Source organism: Theropithecus gelada, chromosome 3 (assembly GCF_003255815.1).
Source record: "Theropithecus gelada isolate Dixy chromosome 3, Tgel_1.0, whole genome shotgun sequence".
Classification (NCBI taxonomy): Eukaryota; Metazoa; Chordata; class Mammalia; order Primates; family Cercopithecidae; genus Theropithecus; species Theropithecus gelada.
The window spans coordinates 10,355,666-10,382,340 of record NC_037670.1 but is presented as its reverse complement, the minus strand read 5'-3'; the positions used below and the strand labels follow the sequence as shown (position 1 = coordinate 10,382,340).

The window sequence follows — 26,675 nt, the reverse complement described above, 5'->3', positions numbered from 1 at the left end:
TTACAGGCATCCACCACCACGACTGGCTAATTGTTTTGTATTTTTAGTAGAGACAGGGTTTCACCATGTTGGCCAGGCTGGTCTCGAACTCCTAACCTCAGGTGATCCACCTGCCTCGGCCTCCCAAAGTGCTGGGATTACCGGTGTGAGCCACTGCGCCCGGCAATTGTTTATTTTTTGGTAGAGGCAGGGTCTTCCTATGTTGCCCAGGCCTCCTGGCCTCAAGAAAACCTCCTGTCTTAGTATCCCAAAGTACTGGGATTACCGGCATGAGTTCCTGCATTAGGCCAGACAGCGACCTTTTGTTTTGTTTTGTTTTGTTTTGTTTTTGTTTTTTGTTTTTAGACGGGGTCTTGCTCTGCCACCCAGTCTGGAGTGCAGTGGTGCAATCATAGCTTGCTGTAGCCTCGACTTCTCAGGCTGAAGTAATCCTCTCACCTTAGCCTTCTGAGTAGCTGGGAACACAGGCATGTGCCACCACACCTGGCTAATTAAAAAAAAAAATTTTTTTGTAGATGGGGAACAGGTGGGCTCACTATGTTGCCCAGGCTGGTCTCAAACTCCTGGGCTCAAGTGATCCTCCCTCCTCAGCCTCCCAAAGTGCTGGGATTACAGGCATGAGCCACAATGACTGGGATGGTAGCCTTTTTATTCCCATTTTAGATGAGCAAACAGAACAGGGAGAGGGGAGGACTCAAAGCTCCAAGCCTAGGCCGGGCACAGTGGCTCATGCCTGTAATCCCAGCACTTTGGGAGGCTGAGGCTGGCAGATCATCTGAGGTCAGTTCGAGACCAGCCTGGCCGACATGGTGAAATCCTGTTTCTACTAAAAACACAAAAAATTAGCTGAGTGTGGTGGCACATGCCTGTAGTCCCAGCTACTCGGGAGGCTGAGGCAGGAGAATCACTTGAACCAGGAGGCAGAGGCTGCAACGAGTAGAGATCATGCCATTGCACTCCTGCTTGGGCAACAAGAGTGAAACTCCATCTCAAAAAAAAAAAAAAAAAGGTTCCAAAACTAGCTAGGAATGGAGCTGTGCTCTGTCACCTCACCCACGTCCTTACAAGAAGAGGCATGGCATCTGGGCACAGTGGCTCACCCTTGTAATCTCAGCACTTTGGGAAGCTGAGGCAGCTGGCTCACTTGAGGTCAGGAGTTCAAGACTAGCGTGGCGAACATGGTAAAACCCTGTCTACTAAAAATACAAAAATTGGTTGGGTGCCGTGGCTCACGCCTTTGATCCCAGCACTTTGGGAGGCCGAGGCGGGTGGCTCACGAGGTCAGGATTTCAGGACCAGCCTGACCAATATGGTGAAACCCCGTCTCTGCTAAAAATATAAAAATTAGCCAGGCATGGTGGCATACACCTGTAATCCCAGCTACTCAGGAGGCTGAGACAGGAAAATCACTTGAACCCAGGAGGCAGAGGTTGCAGTGAGCAGAGATCGTGCCACTGCACTCCAGCCTGGGCGACAGAGTGGGATTCCATCTCAAAAAAAAAAAAGAAAAGAGGCATGGCAAGAAGATAAATAGGGTTGCAGGGAGGATGCCGGGGGCCGGGTGGGAGCATCACATCAGAAAGGCTGGAGGCTCCGTCCCGCCCCGCGGTGATTGCAGACTGCAAGCCAAGGCTGTCTGGGAAGGTGACTCCAAGTACGCCATCAATCTCCAGTGGATTAGCCAGCCAGCCATCAATACTGAGGAAAAGGATTGCTTTTTAATGGGGCCAAAGAGTGTGTGTTCCTGTGACTGATGTGAATATTTGTCAAATGCCCGAGAACCCAGTAAATAAACGCGACCGAACCAGTGTTTCTAGAAATGGATATTAATGACTCGATTTGATAAAAGAGCAGGGGCGCCTGGTGTTTATTGGACACTTTGTGGGGACGGGCTGGGGGCAGGGCAGTCCCACGTGTGTCTTCAACGGAAGACTCTCAGAACAGCTCCGGAACACAGGTGCCCCTATTTTCCAGGTGAGTAAACCGTGGCTTGTCAAGGTCAAGATAGAGCCAGAAGCCTGGATTTGGGAGTCGCAGAATGCCTGTCCTGCCATGATCAAATGCCTGCTGCAGATGGGGAGGGCAGGCGGAGGGTCACCCAAGACCTGGATTTTTGGGGGTGGCTCCAGGATAAGGACCACCTCAAGTGAGAGCTTGGGTGGGGGAAGGGGTCCTGACTGAGCAAGTGGGGACATAGTGGGTGCTTCCCAGGGAAGCAGGGATCCTTGATGCTGGGGGTCTAACACCCAGGACAAGGACAAATGCCATCACCTTTTGCTTGGGGAGGGGCTCAGTAAGGGAAGGTTCCTTGAAATGGTGGGGGTATTTGAAGGGGAGGGCTTTCAGGATGGGAAAGTACAGAGAAGAGGAGGGGACTTAGTGAGGGGAGAGGGGCTCAGGATGGGGATGGGTTCATCAAGGGGGTGGAGTTCTGGGAGGAGGAGGAGCAGGAAAGTGCAGGGGACACCTCGTCCGTCCCTGTCAACCCTCTTGTCCTCTGCCCACACTCCCCTCCCTCCTCGACTCTCCAGACAGAATTTGGCAGAAATTGCAGGATTTGTTTGTTTTTGTTTTGTTTTTGAGATGGAGTCTTGCGCTGTCACCCAGGCTGGAGTGCAATGGCGCGATCTTGACTCACTGCAACCTCTGCCTCCCAGGTTCAAGTGATTCTCCTGCCTCAGCCTCCCGAGTAGCTGGGATTACAGGCACTCACCACCATGCCCAGATGATTTTTATTTATTTATTTATTTATTTTTTGAGATGGAGTCTTGCTCTGTCACCCAGGTTGGAGTGCAGTGGCATGATCTCAGCTCACTGCAACTTCCGCCTCCAGGTTCAAGTGATTCTCCTGCCTCAGCCTCCTGAGTAGCTGGGACTACAGGTGCATGCCACCACGCCCGGCTAATTTTTTGTATTTTTAGTGGAGATGGGGTTTCACTGTGTTAGCCAGGATGATCTCTATCTCCTGACCTCATGATCCGCCTGCCTTGTCCTCCCATAGTGCTACGATTACAGGCGTGAGCCACCACACCCCGCTTTTGTGTGTGTGTGTTATAGAGATGGGGTTTCAGCATGTTGGCCAGGCTGGTCTCGATCTCCTGACTTCAAGTGATCTGCCCATCTCGGCCTCCCAAATTGCTGGGATTACAGGCGTGAGCCACCGTATCTGGCTGGATTCACAGATTTAATTCACGACCTGAGGTTCTCACTGTAGGAGATGCTCCCCACCTCGCCCCTTCTTGCCCCTGCCCCTTGGGGTCTCATTCTCTCCTCTGGTACCCACAGCTCATCAACATGTTCCCTTGCCAGCTGGAATCTCCTTTCTGTGTGTCCTCAGCATCCTGCCATCCATACATCTATCCCTCTCTGCAAGGGGCCTCCTGCCCACTACCTGGTCCTCTGGGTGAGGTGAGCACCAGGTCCCCATTACCCCTTCTTCTCCCTACAAGCAGCCCTGCCTGGCAGCCAGCAGGACTCTTCATCCTGGTTCCACCTTGGCCCCCGCCTTGGCCCCCCACCTTCCAGTTGGCCTTCAGCAACTCACTGTCTCTGCCTAAGCCTGGGGGTCTTCCTAAGCTCCTCAGAGATGGTGGCCCCTGTCTAAGGGAGCCCAGGAGGCCTGGGGTGGACAGACAAAGGTGTGACTTGGAAGGACCGCAGGACACAGGCTGTGTCTGGCCCCATGTGGCTCGAGGCTCTAGCCCTCCTGTGTGGGGAGTTTCTGATTTCTCAGCTCACTGACAGTCTGATGGGCAGCCACTGCTCCTGACTTTGACTCCTTCAGCAGCCAGCCCACTAGTTTCTTTCTTTCTTTCTTTCTTTCTTTTTTTTTTTGAGAGGGAGTCTCGATCTGTTGCCCAGGCTGGAGTGCAGTGGCCCAATCTCGGCTCACTGCAACCTCTGCCTCCCGGGTTCAAGTGATTCTCCTGCCTCCGCTTCCCGAGTAGCTGGGATTACAGGCACGCGTCACCAAGCCTGGCTAATTTTTGTATTTTTAGTAGAGACAAAGTTTCACCATGTCGGTCAGGCTGGTCTCAAACTCTTGACCTCATGATCCACCCTCCTAGGCCTCCCAAAGTGCTGGGAATACAGGTGTGAGTCACCGCGCCCGGCTAAATATTTTTTTTGTATTTTTCATAGAGACGAGGTTTCACCATGTTAGCCAGGCTGGTCTCGAATTCCTGACCTCAAATAATCCGCTCGCCTCGGCCTTTCAAAGTGCTGGAATCACAGGTGTGAGCCACTAGGCCTGGCCGGTTTTTGCCATTAAAAGTAATGGCGATTACTTTCGCAACAACCTAATACACAAATGAAAGATGAGCTGGACTTGCAATGGCTTCACCCCAATTGGTCTGGACTCTGGCCTCTTGTCTGGACAAGGCTCGTGGGTTCCCACGGTCGCCCGACTCTGCCCTAATAGTCCCTAGCCCCGCCCTTCTCCCCGCCCACGACGTTCGCCACGCCCACGAGCAGCATCACTCCCTCCTCCCGCCCTCGCCCCGCCTATCTCCCCACCCCAGCCCCGCCCCACGGCCCGCTCACCCCTGCTCCTCCATCATCTCCTGCAGCTCCATGCACTTGAGCTCCACGCGCCGCTTGCGCTCGTGGTCCAGGATCTCGCGGTGCGCGCGTTTCACCAGGCCTGGCTCCGCGGTACGCAGCTCCTCCTCAACCCGCGGCCAGGCCCCCGAGGAGGCGCTGGGCTGCGGGAAGCCGTTCGCGGCGTCGGGTGGGGAGGGCATGCTGGCCGCCCCGTTGTTCACGGTGGAGGACATCGTGGCTGGCCCCGGAGCCGCTGGCCTGGGCCGCTGGCCCTGAGGGACAGACACAGACACGAGGCGGGATGGTCACTTCTTGGCCACCTGCTAAGCTCCTCTCTGCTCGAGTTAATCCTGGAGATTTAAGGGCCCACTCATGGCTCTAATCCGCTTCCTTTTCTGGTGCAGAGGGAGACAGACGGCTGGTTTGCACCTTTGGGTCACACCTCAGGGCACGAGTGGGTTGGAATCTGGGCTTTTTCCCATCTGTAAGGTGGGCGGATGCAGGCCAGACTGGATGGCCTCTAAAAGCCATTGGCTGGGAATCGTGTCACCTCCAGGAACTACCGAGGATAATCCTTTCTGGCTTACATGGATGCTTGGGCCAGACATCCCAGCGCCCACTTGCACACATCATTAACTCCCCAGTCATACTTCTCCTTTAGGCTCAGTTGAAACCGTTTACACACACACCAGGCCCACTGTCCTGGCTCTGTCCAGTGGGACACAGATTACATTCCATGTGTTCCTACCTCCCAGTCTGCTCCCAGGGCAGCCAGCACAGAGGGGAAGATGAAAGCCTACCCCATTCCCACCCCAGAGGCAGATTTTAGCTCTCTGTTTGATCTGGCCAACTTCTCCAAAGCCGACATTCCAGATAAGCCGGGCTCACCCAGATTAGGCCTACAGGACTCTCCCCTCCTTTGTTCTGGAAACGCTGCTTCTGGCGATGTGACCAAGGCTGACACTGACTAGCTTTCCAGGCAGCCACGTCCTCCTGTAGGCTCAGGGTGGGGTGGGAGTCAACTTGGCTTGGAGCTAAGAATCTCTGACTCCATGCTAGGCCCTCCAAAGTAGAGCAGACACACACACGCGCGCACACACACACACACACACAAGCCCGCTCACACATACTCCAAGGACTTCTATCTTAACAGAGGGGAGGCACCTCCTGAGCTATTTCCATTTCCTTTCTCCAAGGCTCTGCTAGTTGCTAAGCAACAGGGAGGCCTCATTCCCAGGGAGTGGGGTGGGAGGGAGGGAAAGGAAGGAGGGAGGGAGGAAAAGAAGGGATTGGGTATGCCTGGACATCTTGGATCAGGCCTTCCCTGTGACACTTCTCCCCCAACACACCCTCCCGTCTCTGGCCTCAGAGTGATGGGATGGGGGTGGGAGTGTTCAGAGCTACAGAAACTGGAAGGCAGAGAAGAGAGAGGGACTGTGACAGCTACTGGAGGCTCTGAAGGGGACAGAGTGACAGCAGGCAACAATGGTGATGAAAACATAAGCTCTTCTCATATGTCCTTCCCCGAGTCCCAAGTGCATGGGTTCTAGGCTGCGTTTTTCCACTCCTTGCTGTGTGACCCTGAAGATGTCACTACCCCTCTCTGAGCCTCTGATTTCCACCTGTTCCTGGGAGCATCTGCCAGAGTCTTCTGGAGAGGGGAGTGTCTGGGGGGCTTAGAGACCAAAGCTGTTCTTCTAACCCCTCTTTTCCACTCTCACACCTGCTAGCTTCCCACCTCTGTCCCTAGACCAGCCCTATACCCCAGTTCCACCAGGGGTTTTCCTGGGACATTCTACAAGCATCACCCACCCCATGCCTCAAACAGAGCCCTGCTCCCCACCCACCTCAACTGCAGGGCTTGGCTTATGGGTGACCCCTCTATCTGTTGGTCATCTGAGCCAGGGACATGTGTGGAGCTTGGATACCCCTATTGCCCTGACCCACAACAGTTCACCTGTCATCAAGTCAGGTCCCTCATCCCCTCTTCTTTGTTCATTTTTTGAGACAGGGTCTCACTCTGTCACCCAGACTGGAGTGCAGTAGCACAGTCATAGCTCACTGCAGCCTTGAACTCCTGAGCTCAAGCGATAGCCTCCCACCTCAGTCTCCCGAGTAGCTGTAACTACAGGCATGTGCCACCATACCCAGCTAATTAAAACAAAATAATTTTTTTGATTTGTAGAGTCAAGGTCTTGCTATTTTGCCCAGGCTGGTCTTGAACTCCTGGCTTCAAACGATCCTTCCACCTCAGCCTCCCAAAGTACTGAGATTACAGGCAAGAGCCACCGCGTCCAGCCCCATCCCCTCTTCTCAACATCTCCCACATTTATCCACTTCCTCTCCTCCCCTGTTACCACCTGGACCCAAGCTCCTTCCTCCACGCAGGTCCACTGCCTCACTGTGGTTGCCTGGCCTCCCTGCTCTCAGACCTTCATCCTCCATTGGCAACTTGGCAGATGGGTCCAGGAGCAAATAAGACCATGTCATGCCCTGGTTAGCAGCCTCCCGTGACTCTTGTCACCTTGGCTTAAAGCCACAACATGGCCCTGCCTCCTGGTCCAGCTCCATCTCCACCACTCCCCACCACACACATCCTCCTCCACCTCTCTTGGCTCCAGGCCCTTTCCTGGGACACTCTTCATTCTTAGTTGTCCTCAAAGTCACTGCTGATAGGCATCATCACCTTTTGGAAGCCTTTCTTTCCCCTCTGGCTGGTGTCAGCCTCCCAGAGCTCTTTTTTTTTTTTTTTTTTTTTTTTTTTGAGATGGGGTCTCACTCTGTCACCCAGGCTGGAGTGCAGTGGTGCAATCTTGGCTCACTGCAACCTCCACCTCCTGGGTTCAAGTGATTCTCCCACCTCAGCCTCCTGAGTAGCTGGAATTATAGGTGCCTGCCACCTTACCTGGCTACTTTTTGTATTTTTAGTAGAAATGGGGTTTCACCATGTTGGCCAGGCTGGTCTTGAACTCCTGACCTCAGGTGATCTGCCCTCCCAAAGTGCTGGGATTACAGGCATGAGCCACCTCTCCTGGCCTTACCTCCCAGAGCTTTTGCTGTTGTTGCTGTGGGTTCCCAGGTCTGGCTCCCCCTGGGCTGAGGGCAACTTAGCTTTCAATTCCTAGCTCCAGCTAAGTGCCTAGTGCATGTGAAGCTCAATGCGCCCAGGCTGAACAAAGACAGTGACAACAGGAGGCAAGATAGAGGAATACATGGCATGGCCCTGGATGCAGCCTGCAAGACCCCTTTGCATTCTGTCTAATGCTATCTTGCAACTTCATCCCATGCTGCACCCCGTCCTGCAACCAACACCCAGCCCCTTAGCCTTGGTCCTCATCCCCCAAAGGCGTGCTTTTACTTCCTCCTTTGTGCCTTTGCCTATGTGTTTCCCCTCCGCTGGAGTCCTGTTCTTCACCTAGGGAACTTCAACTCATCCTTCAGGGCCCAGCCCAAAAATCACCTCCTATGGGAAGTCTTCCGCTCTTCCAGCAAGGATGAGTCATTCCCTCTTTGTGCTTCTGCATCTTTTGTCCACACTTTTTTTTTTTTTTTTTTGAGATGGAGTCTGGCTCTGTCGCCCAGGCTGGAGTGCAGTGGCCGGATCTCAGCCCACTGCAAGCTCCGCCTCCCGGGTTCAGGCCATTCTCCTGCCTCAGCCTCCCGAGTAGCTGGGACTACAGGCGCCCGTCACCTCGCCTGGCTAGTTTTTTGTATTTTTTAGTAGAGACGAGGTTTCACTGTGTTAGCCAGGATGGTCTCGATCTCCTGACCTCGTGATCCGCCCGTCTTGGCCTCCCAAAGTGCTGGGATTACAGGCTTGAGCCACCGCGCCCGGCCTTTGTCCACACTTTTTAAATGCGACATTTAGATACCGAGATTCAGTTGGCTGTTTGCTTCTAACTCCTATTCTAGACTATGAGCCCTTTTAGGGGAGGGGACCATCCTTTCATTCTGGCTCATTAGAGCCTACCCCAGCACCAGGCAATGCAAGAGGCACACTGAAAGTGTGGGGAGAGCACGAAGGCGCCAGTGAGAGCCCTGGAAGCCATGCTGTTCTGCACATCTTCCCTCTGACCTGGGCAAGGCTCCCCAGCCTCGAACTTGGCCTGAGCTCCTGGAGGGCAGAGGGTGAAAACTGGTGAGAGTTGTTCTGAATGCACTCAGATCTCCAAACCCTGAGAAATTCTAGCCTCAGTGCTAGGAGAACACCTGGCTAGCAATGCTAGGTTGCCCAGGGTAATCTTTGCAGAAATGATTGAGGAGGAAAGGAGAGCTATGTGAAGAGAGGCGTGGCAGATGCAGTCTGGATTTTCACTAGAACAGATGGTGGATTTGACCAATTTCACCTGGTGAGTTGGAGAGGCACCGGGCAGGAATCTGCGGCAGGTCATTAATAGAATGACCCAAAACAGTGCACACTAAGCCCATTTCCTTCCAAGTCAGGTTTGTTGGGCCAGCAGACTAGGGGGTGACTGCAGGACTGCAGGCACAGGGTCCCTCTGTGAGTCATATGACATTATATTTTATGAAATCATTGTGAGGCCGGGCTCAGTGGCTCACACCTGTAATCCCAGCGCTTTGGGAAGCCAAGGTGGGTGGATCACTTGAGGTCAGGAGTTCAAGACCAGCCTGGGCAACATGGTGAAACCCCGTCTCTACTAAAAAATACAAAAATTAGCCAGACGTGGTGGTGGGTGCCTGTAATCCCAGCTACTCAGGAGGCTAAGGCATGAGAATCACTTGAACCTGGGAGGTGGAGGTTGCAGTGAGCTGAAATCGCACCATTGTACTTCAGCCTGGGTGACAGGGCAAGACTCTGCCTTGAAAAAAAAAAAAAAGAAAGAAAGAAAAAGAAATTATTGTGAGATTTATCCTTCCTTCCTTCCTTCCTTCCTTCCTTCCTTCCTTCCTTCCTTCCTTCCTTCCTTCCTTCCTTCCTTCCTTTCTTCCTTCCAGACTCTCGCTCTGTTGCCCAGGCTGGAGTGCAGTGGCATGACTATAGCTCACTGCAACCTTGACCTCCTGGACTTAAGTGATCTTCCTGCTTCAGCCTCCAAGTAGATGAAAGTACAGGTGCGCCACCATGCCCAGCTGATTTTTAAATTCTTTTTGTAGAGATGGGATCTTGCTTTGTTGCCCAGGCTGGTCTCAAGCTCCTGGGCTCAAGTGATCTTCCTGCCTCAGCCTCCCAAAATGTTGGGATTATAGGCATGAGTCACTGCGCCTGGCCTCACTGTGAGATTTCATAAGGTGACACTGTCCTGGTGGGTGCTAATATCCCATTTTGTTGTAATTGGTTGATTGATTGACCTATACTCAAAAAGAGCTAGTTAATGGATCAATGTCATGTTAGATGTAGGTATTTAGTGGAGAATCACAGGGCACTATTCTCACCACATCTGATCCAATATGTTCACTATTGACTGGATAGAACACTGGTAGTCTGACAATCAAATTCACTGAGGACACAGCCTGAGAGGGCTGGTGGATATACAGTCAGAATCTAAAAGGACTCAGTAGTCGGAGACATTGAAAGAATCTAAGAAGGTAAAACAGGGCCAGGTGCGGTGGCTCACATCTGTAATCCCAGCACTTTGGGAGGCTGAAGCGGGCGGAGCACAAGGTCAGGAGTTCCAGACCAGCCTGGCCAACATGGTGAAGACCCATCTCTACTAAAAGTACAAAAATTAGCCAGTCATGGTGGTGCATGCCTGCAATCTAAGCTGCTCGGGAGGCTGAGGCGGGAGAATCACTTGAACCCGGAGGCAGGGATTGCAGTGAGCTGAGATCGCACCACTGCACTCCAGCCTGGGCAATTGAGCAAGATGCCCAGAAAAAGAAGAAGAAGAAGAAAGAAGATGAAGAAAGAAGAAAGAAGAAAGAGGAAAGAAGAAAGAAAGAAGAAGAAGAAGAAGAAGAAGGTGAAACAGGATAGTGAGAAGTGCCACATTCTGAATCTGGGTCCCAAACTAAAATTGGAATGGGGTAGACATAGTTTAGAAGCAGAATGTTTAGGAAGGATTATGGGGATTTTCAATGATTACAGACTCAATTTGAGTCAATATCACAATGTGGCTGCCAAAAATGCATGTTATCTTAGGATATATCAACAAAAATAGGATGCTAAGGAGGGGGAAGATTATAAGAATATACAGGTGGTCAGAATACCTAGCTTCAAATATACGAAGGTTTGTAGAGGATCTAGGTCAAACCTGGCTGAATCAACTGAGAGGCTTGTTAGAAGTAGCGATGTTTAGCTAGCATTGCCAGATTTGCCAAATAGGAACCCAGTTAAATTAAATTTGAATTTTATATTTGGAACATACTTCGACTAAGAAATTATTCGTTGTTTATCTGAAATTCAAATTTAACTGAGTGTCCTATATTTCATATGTCAGTGCTACCTGGAATCCAACCCAGATCCACTGAATCAAAGTCTCAGCCGAGTGCGGTGGCTCATGCCTGTAATCTCAGCACTTTGGGAGGCCGAGGCGGGCCGATCACGAGGTCAGGAGATCGAGACCATCCTGGCTAACACGGTGAAACCCCTTCTCTACTAAATATACAAAAAATTAGCCAGGCGTAGTGGCGGGCGCCTGTAGTCCCAGCTACTCGGGAGGCTGAGGCAGGAGAATGGCGTGAACCCGGGGGGCGGAGCTTGCAGTGAGCCAAGATCTCGCCACTGCACTCCAGCCTGGGTGACAGAGTGAGACTCTGTCTCAAAAAAAAAAAGGTCTCTGGGGATGAAATTTCTCATGTCCCCCAGGTCCTCCTGATATAGCCCAAGTATGGACCACCAATTAGGGGGAGGTGGGCAGTGGTCTAGAAATAGCCATTTTCAAATTTTATTGCCACCAGGAAGACTTGTTAAGACACAGATTTGTTTTGTTTTGTTTTGTTTTGTTTTGTTTAGACGGCATCTTGCACTGTCACCCGGGCTGGAGTGCAATGGTGCAATCTCGGCTCACTGCAACCTCTGCCTCCTGGGTTTACATGATTCTCCTGCCTCAGCCTCCTGAGTAGCTGGGATTACAGGTGCACACCACTACACCCGGCTAACTTTTTGTATTTTTAGTAGAGACGGGGTTCCACTATGCTGGCCAGACAGGTCTTGAACTTCTGACCTCGTGATCCGCCCGCCTCGGCCTCCCAAAGTGCTGGGATTACAGGCTTAAGCCACCGCACCCAGCAAGACACAGATTGTTGACTTCACCCCCAGAGTTTCTGATTTGATAGATGTGGAGTGGGGCTTGAGAATTTGCATTTCTAACAAGTAACACCAACACTACTGGTCCTTAGACTACCTTAAGAGGAACAAGGCCCTAGCCAATCTGCAAGAGAGAGCCAAGATTCTCGCAGGCAAGTCATCTAGTGTTGATTTCAGCTCAGTTCAAAAAAGAGTCTTGTCTTGTTTTGTTTTTTATTTTATAATAATCAAAACTCTTTAAAAACTAAGGAGTTCTGGCCGGATTTGGTGGCTCGCACCTGTAATCTCAGCACTTTGGGAGGCAGAGGCGGGCGGATCACTTGAGGTCAGGAACTCGAGACCAGCCTGGCCAATATGGTGAAACACTGTCTCTACTAAAAATACAAAAAATAGCTGAATGTGGTGGCGTGTGCCTATAATCCCAGCTACTTGGGAAGATGAGGCATGAGAATAGCTTGAACCCAGGAGGCATAGGTTGCAGTGGCCTGAGATCGCGTCACTGCACTTCAGCCTGGGTAACAGAGTGACCTTTCATCTCAAAACACAAACAAACAAAACTAAGCAGTTTGTCCTAGGATGAATGAGGTCCCTGTTACAGGAATTGTTCAAACATGGGATAGAAACGATATTCATGCATTCACTCAACAAACACTCACCCAGCATCTACTCTGGGCCCTACTTTATTAGAGGCTGCGGGTATAGAGATGAACATGACGCCATCATGGCCCTCTAGAAGCTCACAGGCTGGTTCAGGAGACTGACAGGTAAACAGCAGCGTAGTGTGATAAAAGAGAACTGGAGAAGTGTCTGTAGCTCTGCTTGGTTGGTCAACACAGGCTTCCCAGCAAGGCTGGGAGGGAGCAGGAGGCAGGGCTGCCAGAGCTAGTGAGGATGACCAGGATTCAAGAAATGAATGGGCCAATCTGGCAGGGTTTGTAATTGACTGGATGTGGGATGGGGGAGGCAGCTTAGATGACACCGGGTCTCTGGCCTGGGTGACCAGGTGGGTGGTGCAGTCATTTACTGTGATGGGGAACGTGGAGAACAAATAGGGGTTGCTTGAGGGTGAGGGGTTTGCAGGGGCAAGCAGGCAGAGATGGAGTCTAGAGCCATAACTCTAACTTGTTCTGGTCCTTGGAGGCATTGACATTGTCCTTCTTCGGAGGCAGTGCAGCAAATGGGAAGTCTTCACATTACCACTGATTGGCTGTGAGACCCTGAACAAGTCCCTTCCCCTCTCTGCACCCTTGTTTCTCCCACTGAACAATGACTCAAAGACCCCATGGGTCCTTTCCTACTCTGGAAGTCTGGGTAATATTAACTCTAAATGTGTGGCATCAGGCTGGGTGTGGTGGCTCACGCCTGTAATCCCACCACTTTGGGAGGCCAAAGCAGGTGGATCACCTGAGGCCAGGAGTTCGAGACCAGCCTGACCAATATGATGAAACCCCATCTCTACTAAAAATACAAGAATTAGCTGGGGGTGGTGGTGCATGCCTGTAATCTCAGCTACTTGGGAGAGTGAGACTTGAACCCAGGAGGTGGAGGTTGCAGTGAGCCGAGATCGCACCATTGCACTCCAGCCTGGGCAACAAGAGCAACTGAATCTCAAAAAAATAAATAAATAGCACCAGACCTTCAACCCACTTCCTTTCTGCTAATACAGCCAGGAGCCAGGGCCCCACCGGCCACCCTTAGAGCTCAACTGAGGCTGTCCCCAGCATTGGGTCAGCTCCCAAGGGCAAGCCCAGATACTGGAGCCAGCCAAACCCATGTGCAGATTAAGTCATTAAACCCTAGTTTAATGCCTGCCAAAGGGGCACACCCCCTCTTCTGCAAGCCAGGAAGCGGTTAAAGGCCTAGAGGCCTGATTTTCCAGCCTCCTGGCTGGGTCCCTGGACTTGCCTCCCTCCCATAAGCCCAAGCCTGGGTTTCCTGAGCAGCCTGGCTGTGGACAGAATGGGCCACAAACTGGATGCTGCTACCTGCAAGTGATTAATTGAAGGTGAAACAACTCATCTGTACTGCAGGGTCCAGCCTGTTCCGGAAAGTCAGCTGCTGACAGGCACAGAGGCCTCTCAGCTAATGAGGTCAGAACTCACCCTGGGGCTCAGAGGGAGAAGATGCTGAGATTGGTAGTGACCTGGTCAGGTCTGGGGGAGAGGGAACGGGCTGTAGTGAGAAGTGAACCACAGATGGGTCTGGGAGGAGACCTGACCCTGCCCCGGGGACCCCTGATTTGAGAAGGAGACAGGACGGTGATCTTTGGGAGTTCATGAGCTGAGAGACCTAGGGCATGTGACTTCAACTCTCTGGGCCTCAGTTTCCTTGCCTGTAAAATGAAACTAATTAATAATAGTGCCTTCCTCATAGGTTTGTTGTAAAGGACTAGAGCATGGGAAATACCCTCACAGTACCTAGTGTGCAATGAATGTCTCATAAATGGCACTGGAGATCATTATTATTATTAATTATTATTATTATTGTAGAGACACGGTCTCACGATGTTGCCCAGGCTGGTCTCAAACTCTTGGCCTCAAGTGATCCCCCCGCCTTGGCTTCCCAAAGCAAGGGGATTACAGGAGGGAGCAAACTCCTCCATGCTCCCCATCTCTCTGGCAGCACCGCAGCCCTCCAGCACCATGGACAGCACCCCACCCCCGAACAATTCAGGGGTCGCATTTGCTCCTCGGGCTGAGAAGCCTCTCTTGCCGGGTGGGGGAGGGGGAGCCGGGGGCAAGGGGGGGCGGGGAGGGCGAGGGGGGTGCAGCATCCTTCCTCTAGGGGCTTTTTTCCCTGGCCCTGCCAGCCAGAGGCAAGCCTCCCCAGAGATAATGTCAGGACTCAGAGCCTCCACACACTACAAAGTACAGATTCCCACAGCTTCAAGTGAACACTTGAGCACTCCGTCTGCGGTCACACAATTTAACCACCTTCTTACTTCTAAGATCTTTCTGCTGTCTTCTACGAGGGCCAGGAAAAAGAGTGTTAGACCAGAACAAAGACTTGGAGTCAAAAGACTAGCTTAAATTCTGGCTCCACTACTTCTGCCTGGGTGATCAGGAAAAGTCATTAAACTTCTCCGAGCCTCAGTTTCCTCATCTGTAAAATAGAGTGTTGGGATTCGATCAGGCTGGTGGGAAAAATATTAGTTATGATAACCACAAAGCCCTTTCGGAAGGCCTGAGGGTTTTCACATGACTTCGGTAATAGACCCTGGAGAAGACGGCCTGGTCCCATTACCTTTAGTTAAATGGATTAGAGTAGTAAATAACGGGATGTGGGGAAGTTATCTAGTTAACTTGTTTACTCATGTAGTCTTAAGACGAGTCTTTGATGTGTGCTTTTTACTCGGGAAGTCCTCAATGTCAATTACCCTCTAATGGCGCTGACTCAAGCTTTGGTTAACTAATCTTAATGAATAAATGTGAGTCTCCCTAGCTGATCCAGGCGGCCGCAGTGACAAACCTCTCTTGGTGTGTAGGCGGTCTCTCAGCAGGACTGACAAAACAGAATATCTGTGTATCAGTGCACGTTTTATTCATCCATCATTTGGGTCAGGGTCTGCGGGCAGACCCTCACAGCTAACGCCCTCTTGAGAGGAGCAAGACCTCAATGGAGACAATATTCCCTAGTCTTGTAGCTTGTAGCTTGGTGGGATCATTCATTCATTCTTTCTTGCAGTAACAGGCTTGTTATGAAGACAGATCCTGATGCCATTCTCTCACCCACCCACCCACCCAGTCTTGTGGGAGCAAAAAAGAGACCAGGGAGGCTCTACCTTTGCCTAGCATGGTCAGGGAAGGTTTCATGAGAAGAATGATGTTAGAAATGTGCCTTTGAAAGATGTGTCTTCGGCCGGGCGCGGTGGCTCACGCCTGTGATCCTAGCATTTTGGGAGGCCGAGGTCGGCGGATTGCCTGAGCTCAGGAATTCGAGACCAGCCTGGTCAACACAGTGAAACCCCGTCTCTACTAAAATACAAAAAATTAGCCAGGTCTGGCAGCGTGCACCTGTACTCCCAGCTACTCGGGAGGCTGTGGCCGGAGAATTGCTTGAACCCGGGAGCTGGAGCTTGCAGTGAGCCGTGATCGTGTCACTGCACTCCAGCCTGGGGGACAGAGCAAGACCCTGTCTCAAAAAAAAGAAAAAAAAAAAAACAAAAAAAAAGAGGGGGCCGGGCGCGGTGGCTCAAGCCTGTAATCCCAGCACTTTGGGAGGCCGAGACGGGCGGATCACAAGGTCAGGAGATCGAGACCATCCTGGCGAACACAGTGAAACCCTGTCTCTACTAAAAAAATACAAAAAACTAGCCGGGCGAGGTGGCGGCGCCTGTAGTCCCAGCTGCTTGGGAGGCTGAGGCAGGAGAATGGCGTAAACCCGGGAGGCAGAGCTTGCAGTGAGCTGAGATCCAGCCACAGCACTCCAGCCTGGGCGACAGAGCAAGACTCCGTCTCAACAAAAAAAAAAAAAAAAAGAGGGAAGAGAAGGGACAGGGGGAGGAGGAAGTGGGGGGAGGGGAGGCGAGGCTCTGTCTCAAAAAAAAAAAAGGAAGGGAAGGGAAGAGAAGGGGGCAAGTGGGGGGAGGGGAGGGGAGAGGAAGGGAAGGAAGGGGAGGGAAGGGAAAGGCAGGAAGGGAAGGCAAAAGGCAAGGGCATGTTAAGATCCAGGGACCCTTGACTAAGAGGGCTACAGTGGAATGGAATTTCTGATCCAGGAAGCTGCATTCCTGTGAAGGTGGTGGCTGCAAACACAGGATGAGATCTTCCAGAAAAAAAGCCCAGTGTGGCGGCAGCAGGTGGGCAGGGATGTGCCTCCTGAGGAAAAAGATTCTTTGTAACTGTCAGAAATGAGACAGAACTGACAAATACGCATGAAACCAGGTCCTTAAGTTGTGAAACTCATTCTGGGTTTTGTTAAAAATAAGTGTGCGTAACAATTGTTTGTCAAGATACTTTATCAAGCTGGAAAAGAAAAGCCATCTGCCTCATATTCAAGGAATCTAGGTGTGTCCCCACTCCAAATCTTGGCATTGAAGCCAGGTGCAGTCATGACAGGGACATACTCCCTGGAGCACTCTCCTACTGACCCTTCCCTTTTCTGTGTAAGGACCCTTCTGCAGACCTCCAGCCTTGAACACTTTATATTGAAAGCTTCTCCTGTGCTCACTGCCCAAGAGCGTGGGGCTGGGGGAGTAAGAACCAGAGGACCAAGAGACACCCCATCAACTCCAGGGTTGGGTCATTCATTCAGGTCACAGCTACTTGTGAGTAGCTACTCTGGGGTTCACCAGAGGACAAGAGAGAAATGCAGAAGGAGAAGCTCTGGTGCTTATCAGGCTGGGGATGATGGATGCATGATAGAGACATCTAACGGAGCTGGGTTGTGTCAGAAAAGGAGCATAACTAGGAGGTCTCCCCAAAGGAGAGATCTTGAAGCATAAGTAAGAGTTGGCAGGACAAAGGAGGAGGAGAAGGATGTCCTGGTCAGGGTGTGGGGGTGAGCGGGAAGAAGGCATGGAGAGGAAAGAGGGAAAAGCATGGACTTGAAGCTGGGCGCCGTGGCTCACTCCTATAATCCCAGCATTTTGGGAGACTGAGCCAGGAGGATCATTTGAGGTCAGGAGTTCGAGACCAGCCTGGCCAGCATGGTGAAACCCTGTCTCCACCAAAAATACAAAAATTAGCCAGGCATGATGGCGGGTGCCTGTAATCCCAGCTACTCGGGAGGCTGAGGTATGAGAATCACTTGAACCCAGGAGGCAGAGGTTGCAGTGAGCCGAGATCACACCACTGCATTCCAGCCTGAGTGACAGAGGGAGACTCCGTCTCAAAAAATTAAAAAAAAAAAAAAAAAAAAAGCATGGGCTTGTCTTGCTGAGCCCACTGAGCCAGGAGGGGAAGGAGGGCCATATCCCCAGGGCCTTCAGACTCAGGCTGAGGACCTAGGACCATACCCTGCAGGCAATAGGGAGCCAGTGCAGGGTATTGAGCTGGGGAGGTCAGATTTGCATTTTGGAAAAATCTCTGGCAGTTTTTTTTGTTTGTTTGTTTTGGTTGTTTTTTTTTGTTTTTTTTTGTTTTTTTTTTTTTTTTTGAGACAAGGTCTCCTTCTATCACCCAGACTGGAGTGCAGTGGTGCAATTATGGCTCACTGCAGACTCTACCTCCTGGGCTCAAGCGATCCTCCCACCTCAGCCTCCCAAGTAGCTGGCCACTACTACACGCAGGCGCATACAACCATGTCCAGCTAATTTTTAAAATTTTTGTAGAGACAGGGTCTCACTAGGTTGCCCAAGTTTGTCTCTAACTCCTGGCAACTCAAGCAACCCTCCTGTCTTGGCCTCCCAAAGCTCTGCGATTGCAGGTGTGAGCCACTGTGTTCAGCTCTCTCTTGCAGCCTGATGCCCCCAGGCCCCTAAAGGATAACCCAGTCCACATGAGCCAAGACAGACCTGTGCCCGTCAGCCAGTCACAGATGCGTTCAAATCACTTACTAGGTGTGCTTAAGTGACGTAATCTCTGCCTTATCTGTAAAATGGGGTTAATATAAGTACCCCCACCTCAGGGTAAGGAGTAAAGGAATAACATGTATACAGTGCCTGGGGAGGTGATAAGCTCTATGCATTAAGCGTTAGCTGTTATCAGCCATGAACTATGCCAATCAGTCTAACTCATTGGGAGGAAATATAGATCCATATAAATCAGAACAGATCAGGTCTATAATTACCATTTTAAATCATTACAAACACCCATAGCCCAATCATGGCGCTTTTCACAGATACAAACCCACATAGACCAGTAGAGACCAGTAGAGATGGGTAAGAAGAGGCCAGGCCTGGTGGCTCACACCTGTAATCCCAGCAATTTGGGAGGCTGAGGTAGGTGGATCACCTGAGGTCAGGAGTTTGAGACCAGCCTGGCCAACATGGTGAAACCCCTTTACCAAAAATATAAAAATTAACTGGGTGTGGTGGCGGGCACCTGTGATCCCAGCGACTTGGGAGGCTGAGGCAGGAAAATCGCTTGAACCCAGGAGGCGGAGTTTGCGGTGAACCGAGATTGCACCACTGCACTCCAGCCTGGGCAACAAAGCAAGACCTTGTCTGGAAAAAAAACAAACAAAAAAAAGATGGTAAGAAGACACTGCAGAGAGAGGCCTGGGAGGAGGTGGCTCAAGCAGCCGGCAGAGCCCAGTGAACTTTCTCCATGACTCCTTGAAGTCTCTCTGGAGAGGCGCTTGTGCTGGCACGGCTGTTTGTTACCCAACCCTCCAGAAGACGCGGTGAGGGGAGGGGAACTGCTGAAAGCGTTGCTTTCAATAATTCAGCAGCTGGAGCTTCCTGCCGCCGCTGCTGGAGCTGGAGGAAAATCTTGGCCAGAGCCCCCAGGCTGGGGCTGGCTGGGGGTGGGAGGGCTGGTTCCTGGAGGGGCAGGCAGCCGGGCTTGCAAGGGTGCAGGCACTACAGCTCTGCGTTTTGGCCATAGCCCTTGTGGTCCCTCTTCTGCCCTCCCCTTTTCAGTCTAGGGCTGGGTCAAGCCATGCCTGGGCAGGGCTCAGGCTGACCCTTTCCCTGCCATCTCAGTCTGTGCTGGGGAATGGAGGTGGCTAGGCTGGCAAAGTTCCCAGGGCCAAGATGGGGTGCTGGGGACAGCGAGGCAGAGAAGACAAATCTGCAGACCACAGGAGAAAGTCCTGGTGGCTTAGCTGGCAATATGTCCAGCCCTATGCTAGTCCCTGTCTAGCTCCACACCACATTCCGCTCCACCCAAGAACGCACTGACCCACGCTGTTCCTCATGCCTGGAAGGTTCTTCCTCATCTACCCATCCTGCAAAACTGCTCAAGCATCACCTCGTCTGTGAAGCCTTCCCTGACTACCTGGAAGGACTTCCTGGAGGACATGCCTCTGCTGTCACCCTCTGGCTACTACTCACCATCTAGCATGACTGTTGCTCCCTGGGTGACTGAGGGCTGTCCAAGGGCAGAGACTGGGCCGATCTACATCTGTACCCCTAGTGCCCAGCACAGGGCTTGGCACAGAGCAGCCACCTGGAACTGTTTGTTGAGACCCCGCCTGTGTTTGCACCAATAGGCGCTCACTACTTATTGTTTTACCACCATCATCTCTGGGAACTACAGAGGGAGAAGTCCTTGGTCACTGCTCTCACTATGCCTAGACTATGTGCATGCTGACATTTATATGGGCCTCATGTACTTTGGGTCATCTACTTTATAAATCCTGGAGTCCAGCCTTGTCTTTGTTTGTTTTTGAGACAGTGTCTCGCTGTGTTGCCCAGGCTGAGTGCAGTGGTGTGATCTCAGCTCACTGCAACCTCTACCTCCTGGGTTCCAGGTTCCAGCCATTCTCATGCCTTAGCTGCCCAAGTAGCTGGGATTACAAGCATGTGCCACTAGGTCCGGCTAATTTTTTGTATCTTTAGTAGAGATGGGGTTGCACTATGTTGGCTAGGCTGGTCTCAAACTCCTAACCTCAAGTGATCCACCCGCCTTGGCCTCCCAGAGTGCTGGGATGACAGGTGTGAGTCACTGCACCCGGCCCCAGCCCCGTCTTTGAATAGATAGGAAGGACTTGCCTGGTCGAGGCTCCTGTCTTTGCTGGCTCTGATTTGGGTTCCTGGAGCACAGATTTGGGTGGCAATGAAGCAGGCTGCCCACAGCATCCCCTCAGGTGTCTGCTGGGCTGGCTGAGATCAAAGAGAAAGCCGGCTGGGAACTGGAGCATCACTGACAAGGGTCAAGGAGGGACAAGGAGGCCTCCACTGTCTGCTGCCTCCAGAGGAGTCCACAGTACAGGTAATGCAGCCCAGGTGAGAACAGGTAACAATGCTCAGGTAAGATCAGTGCAGATTGATGTAGCCCAGGACAGGTCATACAGAGCCTTGTAAATGGGACAGACCCAGCCAAGCCAGGAGCTCAGACCGGCTGATGAACAGAGGACAGTGAGGACACTGCACCCCAGCACGACAGACAGCTGGAAGGTATCAGAACAAGCAACACTGGCTACTGGAAGCAATACAGGTCGGGCATGGTGGCTCACGCCTATAATCCCAGCACTTTGGAAGGCTGAGGCAGACGGATCACTTGAGGCCAGGAGTTCAAGGCCAGCCTGGCCAATATGGCCATCTCTACTAAAAATACAAAAATTAGCCAGGTATGGTGGTGGGTGCCTGTAATCCCAGTTACTCGGGAGGCTGAGGCAGGAGAACTGCTTGAACCCGGGAGGCGGAGGTTGCAGTGAGCCAAGATCACGCCACTACACTCCAGCCTGGGTAATAAGAGTGAGACTGTGTCTCAAAAAAAAAAAAAAAAAACAAAAAAAAACAAAAAAAACAATTAGCCAGGTGTGATAGTGCATGCCTATAGTCCCAGCTACTTGGGAGGCTGAGGCAGGAGAATCGCTTGAACCCGGGAAGCAGAGGTTGCAGTGAGCCGAGATTTTGCCACTGCACTCCAGCCTGGGCAACAGAGTGAGAACTTGCCAAAATAAAAAAAAAAGAAAGAAGGAAGGAAGGAAGGAAAGAAAGAAGGAAGGAAGGAAGGAAAGAAGGAAAGAAAGAAAGAAAGAAAGAAAGAAAGAAAGAAAGAAAGACCAGACCAGTTCAACCTAGTAGACAGATCTGTAGAGGCCAGAACTGATATGAAATAAGCAAGTAGTGGTTTGGTCTCTTCTCCCCTGCATTCTGCAGGAACAAAAGAATCCCTGCCTTACTCAGTTCTCCTGCTGTTTATCAGGGCCCTCAGTAGCCTTGTGGGAGGCTGAAGCCTTGCCACCAGGAGCAGACAGCTTCCCTGGGGCTGCTGAGCAAGAATGGAGATTGGGGGTGGGGGGAATGTTCTACAGAAACAGTTTCAGCTTAGCCTAAGAAAGAACAGTCTTATGACTGAGCTGCCACTGATGGCAGATGGCGGTTTCTGTGTCCCGGGAGGGTGCAAATCAGAAGGCCATGGTGGAGATATGGAGAGAGAACCACCCTCAACATCTCTCTATGGAGAAAGCATGTGTCAGAAGCCCATGCTCTCTGAGGACCCTCCCAAGCTGGCCCTGAGGACTGACCCTGCAGTGAAATTGGATAAGCCTGTGTGTTTTCCCCAGTTTTCATCACCTCCTTCTCCTTCTCCCAGGATCAGATCCCAACCCCGGCCCCAGGCTCACACCTGGGGGCTAGGCAGAGGAAGGCACGATGGGCTAGAAGTTGTATAACCAGATCCCCTTTCCTTTCCTGGCTTCAGTTTCCCTCATCTGGACCAAGTGTCAGGGGCCTGGATACTGGCGGGGCTCGGGTGGTGTTAGTCTAAACTGTACCCTTTTGTAAACTCCTTGCTATTTTGCAGAGCTTAGTTAAAGCGAAACATTTTACAGAGGTTCAGGCTGTGAGAAACATCCTACCTAACCACCTGACCACAGGGTGGACAAAGGCCTGACTGAAGAAACAGCCTACCTCTTATGATATTCTGCTGCGAGAAAATGCAGAGTACCACATTCTGCGGGAACAAGGGCCAGAACTTCCTCATCACTGGGACATCTTATTAATATCCTGCTGGGCAAGCCATATTGCCCAGACCCCTTCCACCCCTACCTATAAATTGTGCCAGCCTGTAAGCAGCGGTGGGCTCTGACATTAGGCTGTCCCCTCACTTCTGTAGGTTTTATGCTGAATGTAACACCTGCATTTGGGCCCGGATGCGGTGGCTCACGCCTGTAATCCCAGCACTTCGGGAGGCCGAGGCGGGTGGATCACCTGAGGTCAGCAGTTTGAGAACAGCCTGGCCAACGTGGGGAAACCTGGTCTCTACTAAAAATACAAAAATTAGCCGGGTATGGTGGCACACACCTATGATCCCAGCTACTTGGGAAGTTGAGGCAAGAGAATCGCTTGAACTTGGGGGAAGGAGGTTGCAGTGGGCAGAGATTGCGCCATTGCACTCCAGCCTGGGTGACAAGAGCAAAACTTCGTCTCAAAAAACAAAACAAAACAAAACAAACAAACAAAAAAATCTCTGCATTTGCTTTTGAGCCGCCATATTTTTGTGTGTGTGTCTTTCCATAACCCTCGCCTTCCCTTCAAAACCTAACAGGTGGGGCTGGGCTCTGAGTCCCTGGCAGTGCAAGACTGACAAGAATCAAAATTGGATGGTAATGTGCACCCCCACCCTACCCCTACCCAGGCCAGAGCTGTCAGCAGGAAGGGTGTGTGCTGGACAGACAGTCCCACCCCTTCCACCCGCTGGGGAGGGTGATAGGAGAAGCCAGGGGCAGCTGCCTCCACTGCCCATACAATCTCATTATGGAAAATTCCCTCTATTGACTCAGCTCCAATCAAGCTGGCTGCCTGGGGGGCATCCCCTCAGGTTTCTGCTGGGCCGACTGAGATCAAAGAGAGAGCTGGGCTGGGGGCTGGAGCATCACTGACTTTCCCATCGATCCAGATGCGCCTCTCGTTGCTAGGCAACAGCCTCCCTCTCTCCTGGTCCTTCCTCCCCACAGGGGCTGCAGAATTGGACAGTAAAAGGGGAGAGAGGGAGAGACCCCACATTCACTCTCCATGTCATCCCTTCCCAAGCTAGAAACCTCTGTCACCAACCCGGGAACCCCTCTTCCCCAGAAAGCAATTTCCCTGTCCATACTGAGAGCTTGACCCTCCCACCAAAATGAACCTCTTCTCTCCCCTCACATTTGTATGCGCCTCAAGTGTACTGGAAATTCACCCCTCCTCTGCTCCATGTAAGCGCTCGCTCATGAAGACAGGCCGGGGACTCGCCATTGAACAAATCAAGGCTCAGAGAAGGGAAGGCACCCTCAAGGACTCAGTGGAAAAGTCAAGATAAGACTGCAGACTCCCTGTCCAGGCTCGGTGGCTCACGCCTGTAATCCCAGCACTTTGGGAGGTCGAGGCTGGGGGATCATCTGAGGTCAGGAGTTCAAGACCAGCCTGGCCAACATGGTGAAACCCTGTCTCTACTAAAAATACAAAAAATTAACCAGGTATGGTGGCACAGGCCTGTTGTTCCAGTTACTCAGGAGCTGAAGCAGGAGAATCACTTGAACCTGGGAGGCGGAGGTTGCAGTGAGCTGAGATCATGCCACTGCACTCCAGCCTGGCGACAAGAGCGAAACTCTGTCTCAAACAAACAAACAAATGACCAGCCTGGGCAACATAGCAAGACCCTGACTCTACAAAAAATACCAAAAAAAAAATTAGCCAGTGTGGTGGTGCATGCCTGTAGTCCCAGCTACTCAGGAGGCTGAGGTGGGAGGATCATTTGGACCTAGAAGGTTGAGGCTGCCGTAAGCTATGATTATACTACTGCATTCCATCCTGGGCAACAGAGCCAGATCCTGTCTTTAAAAAAAAAAAAAAAAAGGCCAGGCGTGGTGTCTCATGCCTGTAATCCCAGCACTTTGGGAGGCCGAGGCGGGCAGATCACGAGGTCAGGAGATGGAGACAATCCTGGCTAACACGGTGAAACCCCTTCTGTACTAAAAATACAAAAAATTAGGTGGGCGTGGTGGCAGGCGCCTGTAGTCCCAGCTACTCGGCAGGATGAGGCAGGAGAATGGCGTGAACCCAGGAGGCGGAGCCTTCAGTGAGTCCAGATCGCACCACTGCACTCCAGCCTGGGCGATAGAGAAGAAAAAAAAAAAAAAAAGACTGCGGGCTCCTAACTCCCAGCCCAGTATTGGACTAAATATGGGAGCCATTCAATCTTCAGAGAATGTCTCTAAAGACAAATGCACATTCCCATGTTTCAGTGGGTTGGCTTTTTTTTTTTCTCTCTCTTCCCAAAACGTAGGATGCATTTCATAGTAGTTTTTTTTTTCTTGTTGTTTTAAGTGCTATAATTTAAAACTGTTAGTTGTGTTTTAAAACAGGCATAAAAATGTACTGTGGGTTTTGGGGGCTGTAATTGACTAAATAATGCAAATCTGATCATTTCATCACAGTTTAATATTCTGCATATTTTATCTACCCTATACTGCTCATCTTTCCTGTTTCTTTTCTTTTTCTTTTTTCTTTTTTTTGAGTGAATATATGCACGTCATCCTAGCAGTTGTTCTGTGGTGACCTACTTATTTCAAGGCTTATTTCGAATTTTGAGGTCTCTCTCCCTCTGAGGTCTTTACAGGCCTTGGGGATGGAGGAAGGAACGTCTCCCGGCCGGGCACAATGGCTCATGTCTGTCATCCCGGCACTCTGAGAGGCTGAGGCAAGAGGATCACTTGAGATCAAGAGTTCAAGATCAGCCTGGGCAACATAGCAAGACCCCATCTCTATTTTTATTATTATTATTTTTTTATGAACAGGAAAGTTTCTCAGTCTTCCCCCAGTCCCTGTCAAACCTTTCCTTAAACAACTTGTTTCCCAAGGTGTGAGGGGCCAGAACTCAGAAGTTGGGGCTCCCTGAGAGGTGCCAGGAGGTGCACAGTCCCTGAGCAGCGGTCCTGGTGGCCTTGGAACTGCCACTGCCTGCCACCTGCACACTCCCAGCTGTTAGCACGGTGACAGCTCCTCCCTGACTCCCCTGCCCGGCACCAGTCACACACTTCAACTCTGAGAAGAACGGCTTTTCAAGGTCCTTGACAAATGGTAACCAATTAATGTCAATTAATCTGATTAGCCTAAATAGTTAATTAAGCAGCTAATTTACAACATCGTTGACAATAACCCACAGCTCCTGAGGGATGGTGGGTGGGAGGTAGAAATGGCAGGGGTGCTGAAGGGAGGTCCTCCTTGCTCTGGGAACAGGTGAGTCCCTTCAGGTCAGAGTGGGAGTGGGAGCTCCTGGTGCAGCAGTGGCCTCTCCTAGTCTCCACTCTGCTCTGCTATCGTCCGAGAATCTCCATCAGAGTACCCAGCCCCAGGCCAGGCTCAAAGGGGCTGATTTCTGTGGGACAGGGTGAACCACAGCATGGTGGAGGAGGGAAAAGGCCTCCTGTCTGGGAAACTGTTCCACCCTAAAATCCCAGAGAGGGCTGGGCACGGTGGCTCACGTCTGCAATCCCAACACTTTGAGAGGCTGACGCAGAAGGATCACTTAGTCCAGGAGTTCAAGACCAGCCTGGCTACGTGGTAAGACCCCATCTCTGCTAAAAATTAAGGAAAAAAAAAATTAGAAAGGCATGGTGACATGCACCTGTAGTCCCAGCTACTTGGGAGGCTGAGGCAGGAAGATCGCTTAAGCCTGGGAGTTCGAGGCTGCAGTGAACTATGATTGTGCCACTGCATTGCAGCCTGGGTGACAGAGCAACCCTGTTGAAAAACAACAACAACCACCACCACAACAACAAAAACAACCAAAAACCCAGAGAGGAGCCTCTGCCACCGCTTCCCATCCACACCAAGCACCTTAGAGCTCATAACCCCTTTTTGTCCCCAAACTACAGAGAAGCCCTGAGAGAAAATTCCCATCCTTCAACCCATCCTACAGATGAGGAAACTGAGTACTTCCTGGATGCCAGGCCCCCTGCTTGCACTGACAACCTGCAACGATGAATCTCACGAGGTCCCTGCCCTTAAAGAACAGCCACTGTGGGACCTCACAGTACTTTGGCGCACCTTTGCGCGTCAACCACTTCTTTTTTTTTTTTTTGAGACGGAGTCTCGCTGTGTCACCCAGGCTGGAGTGCAGTGGCGCGATCTCGGCTCACTGCAAGCTCCGCCTCCCGGGTTTATGCCATTCTCCTGCCTCAGCCTCCCGAGTAGCTGGGACTACAGGCGCCTGCCACTTCGCCTGGCTAGTTTTTTTGTATTTTTTAGTAGAGACGGGGTTTCACCATGTTAGCCAGGATGGTCTCGATCTCCTGACCTCGTGATCCGCCCATCTCGGCCTCCCAAAGTGCTGGGATTACAGGCTTGAGCCACCGTGCCCGGCCACCACTTCTTTTTTTTTTTTTTTTTTTTTTT

At 51.4% G+C, this 26,675-nt stretch overlaps 1 protein-coding gene across 1 annotated transcript in view; it reads right to left on the bottom strand.

Moving 5' to 3' along the window:
• The window catches only part of SRRM3 (serine/arginine repetitive matrix 3), an 81,141-nt gene that overhangs the window by 42,074 nt on the left and 12,392 nt on the right, over positions 1–26,675 (bottom strand). The window contains exon 2 of the mRNA XM_025379349.1: positions 4,543–4,814. Coding sequence (XP_025235134.1) covers positions 4,543–4,775 — 233 coding nt within the window. The 5' untranslated portion in view covers positions 4,776–4,814. The remainder of the gene's footprint in view (positions 1–4,542; positions 4,815–26,675) is intronic.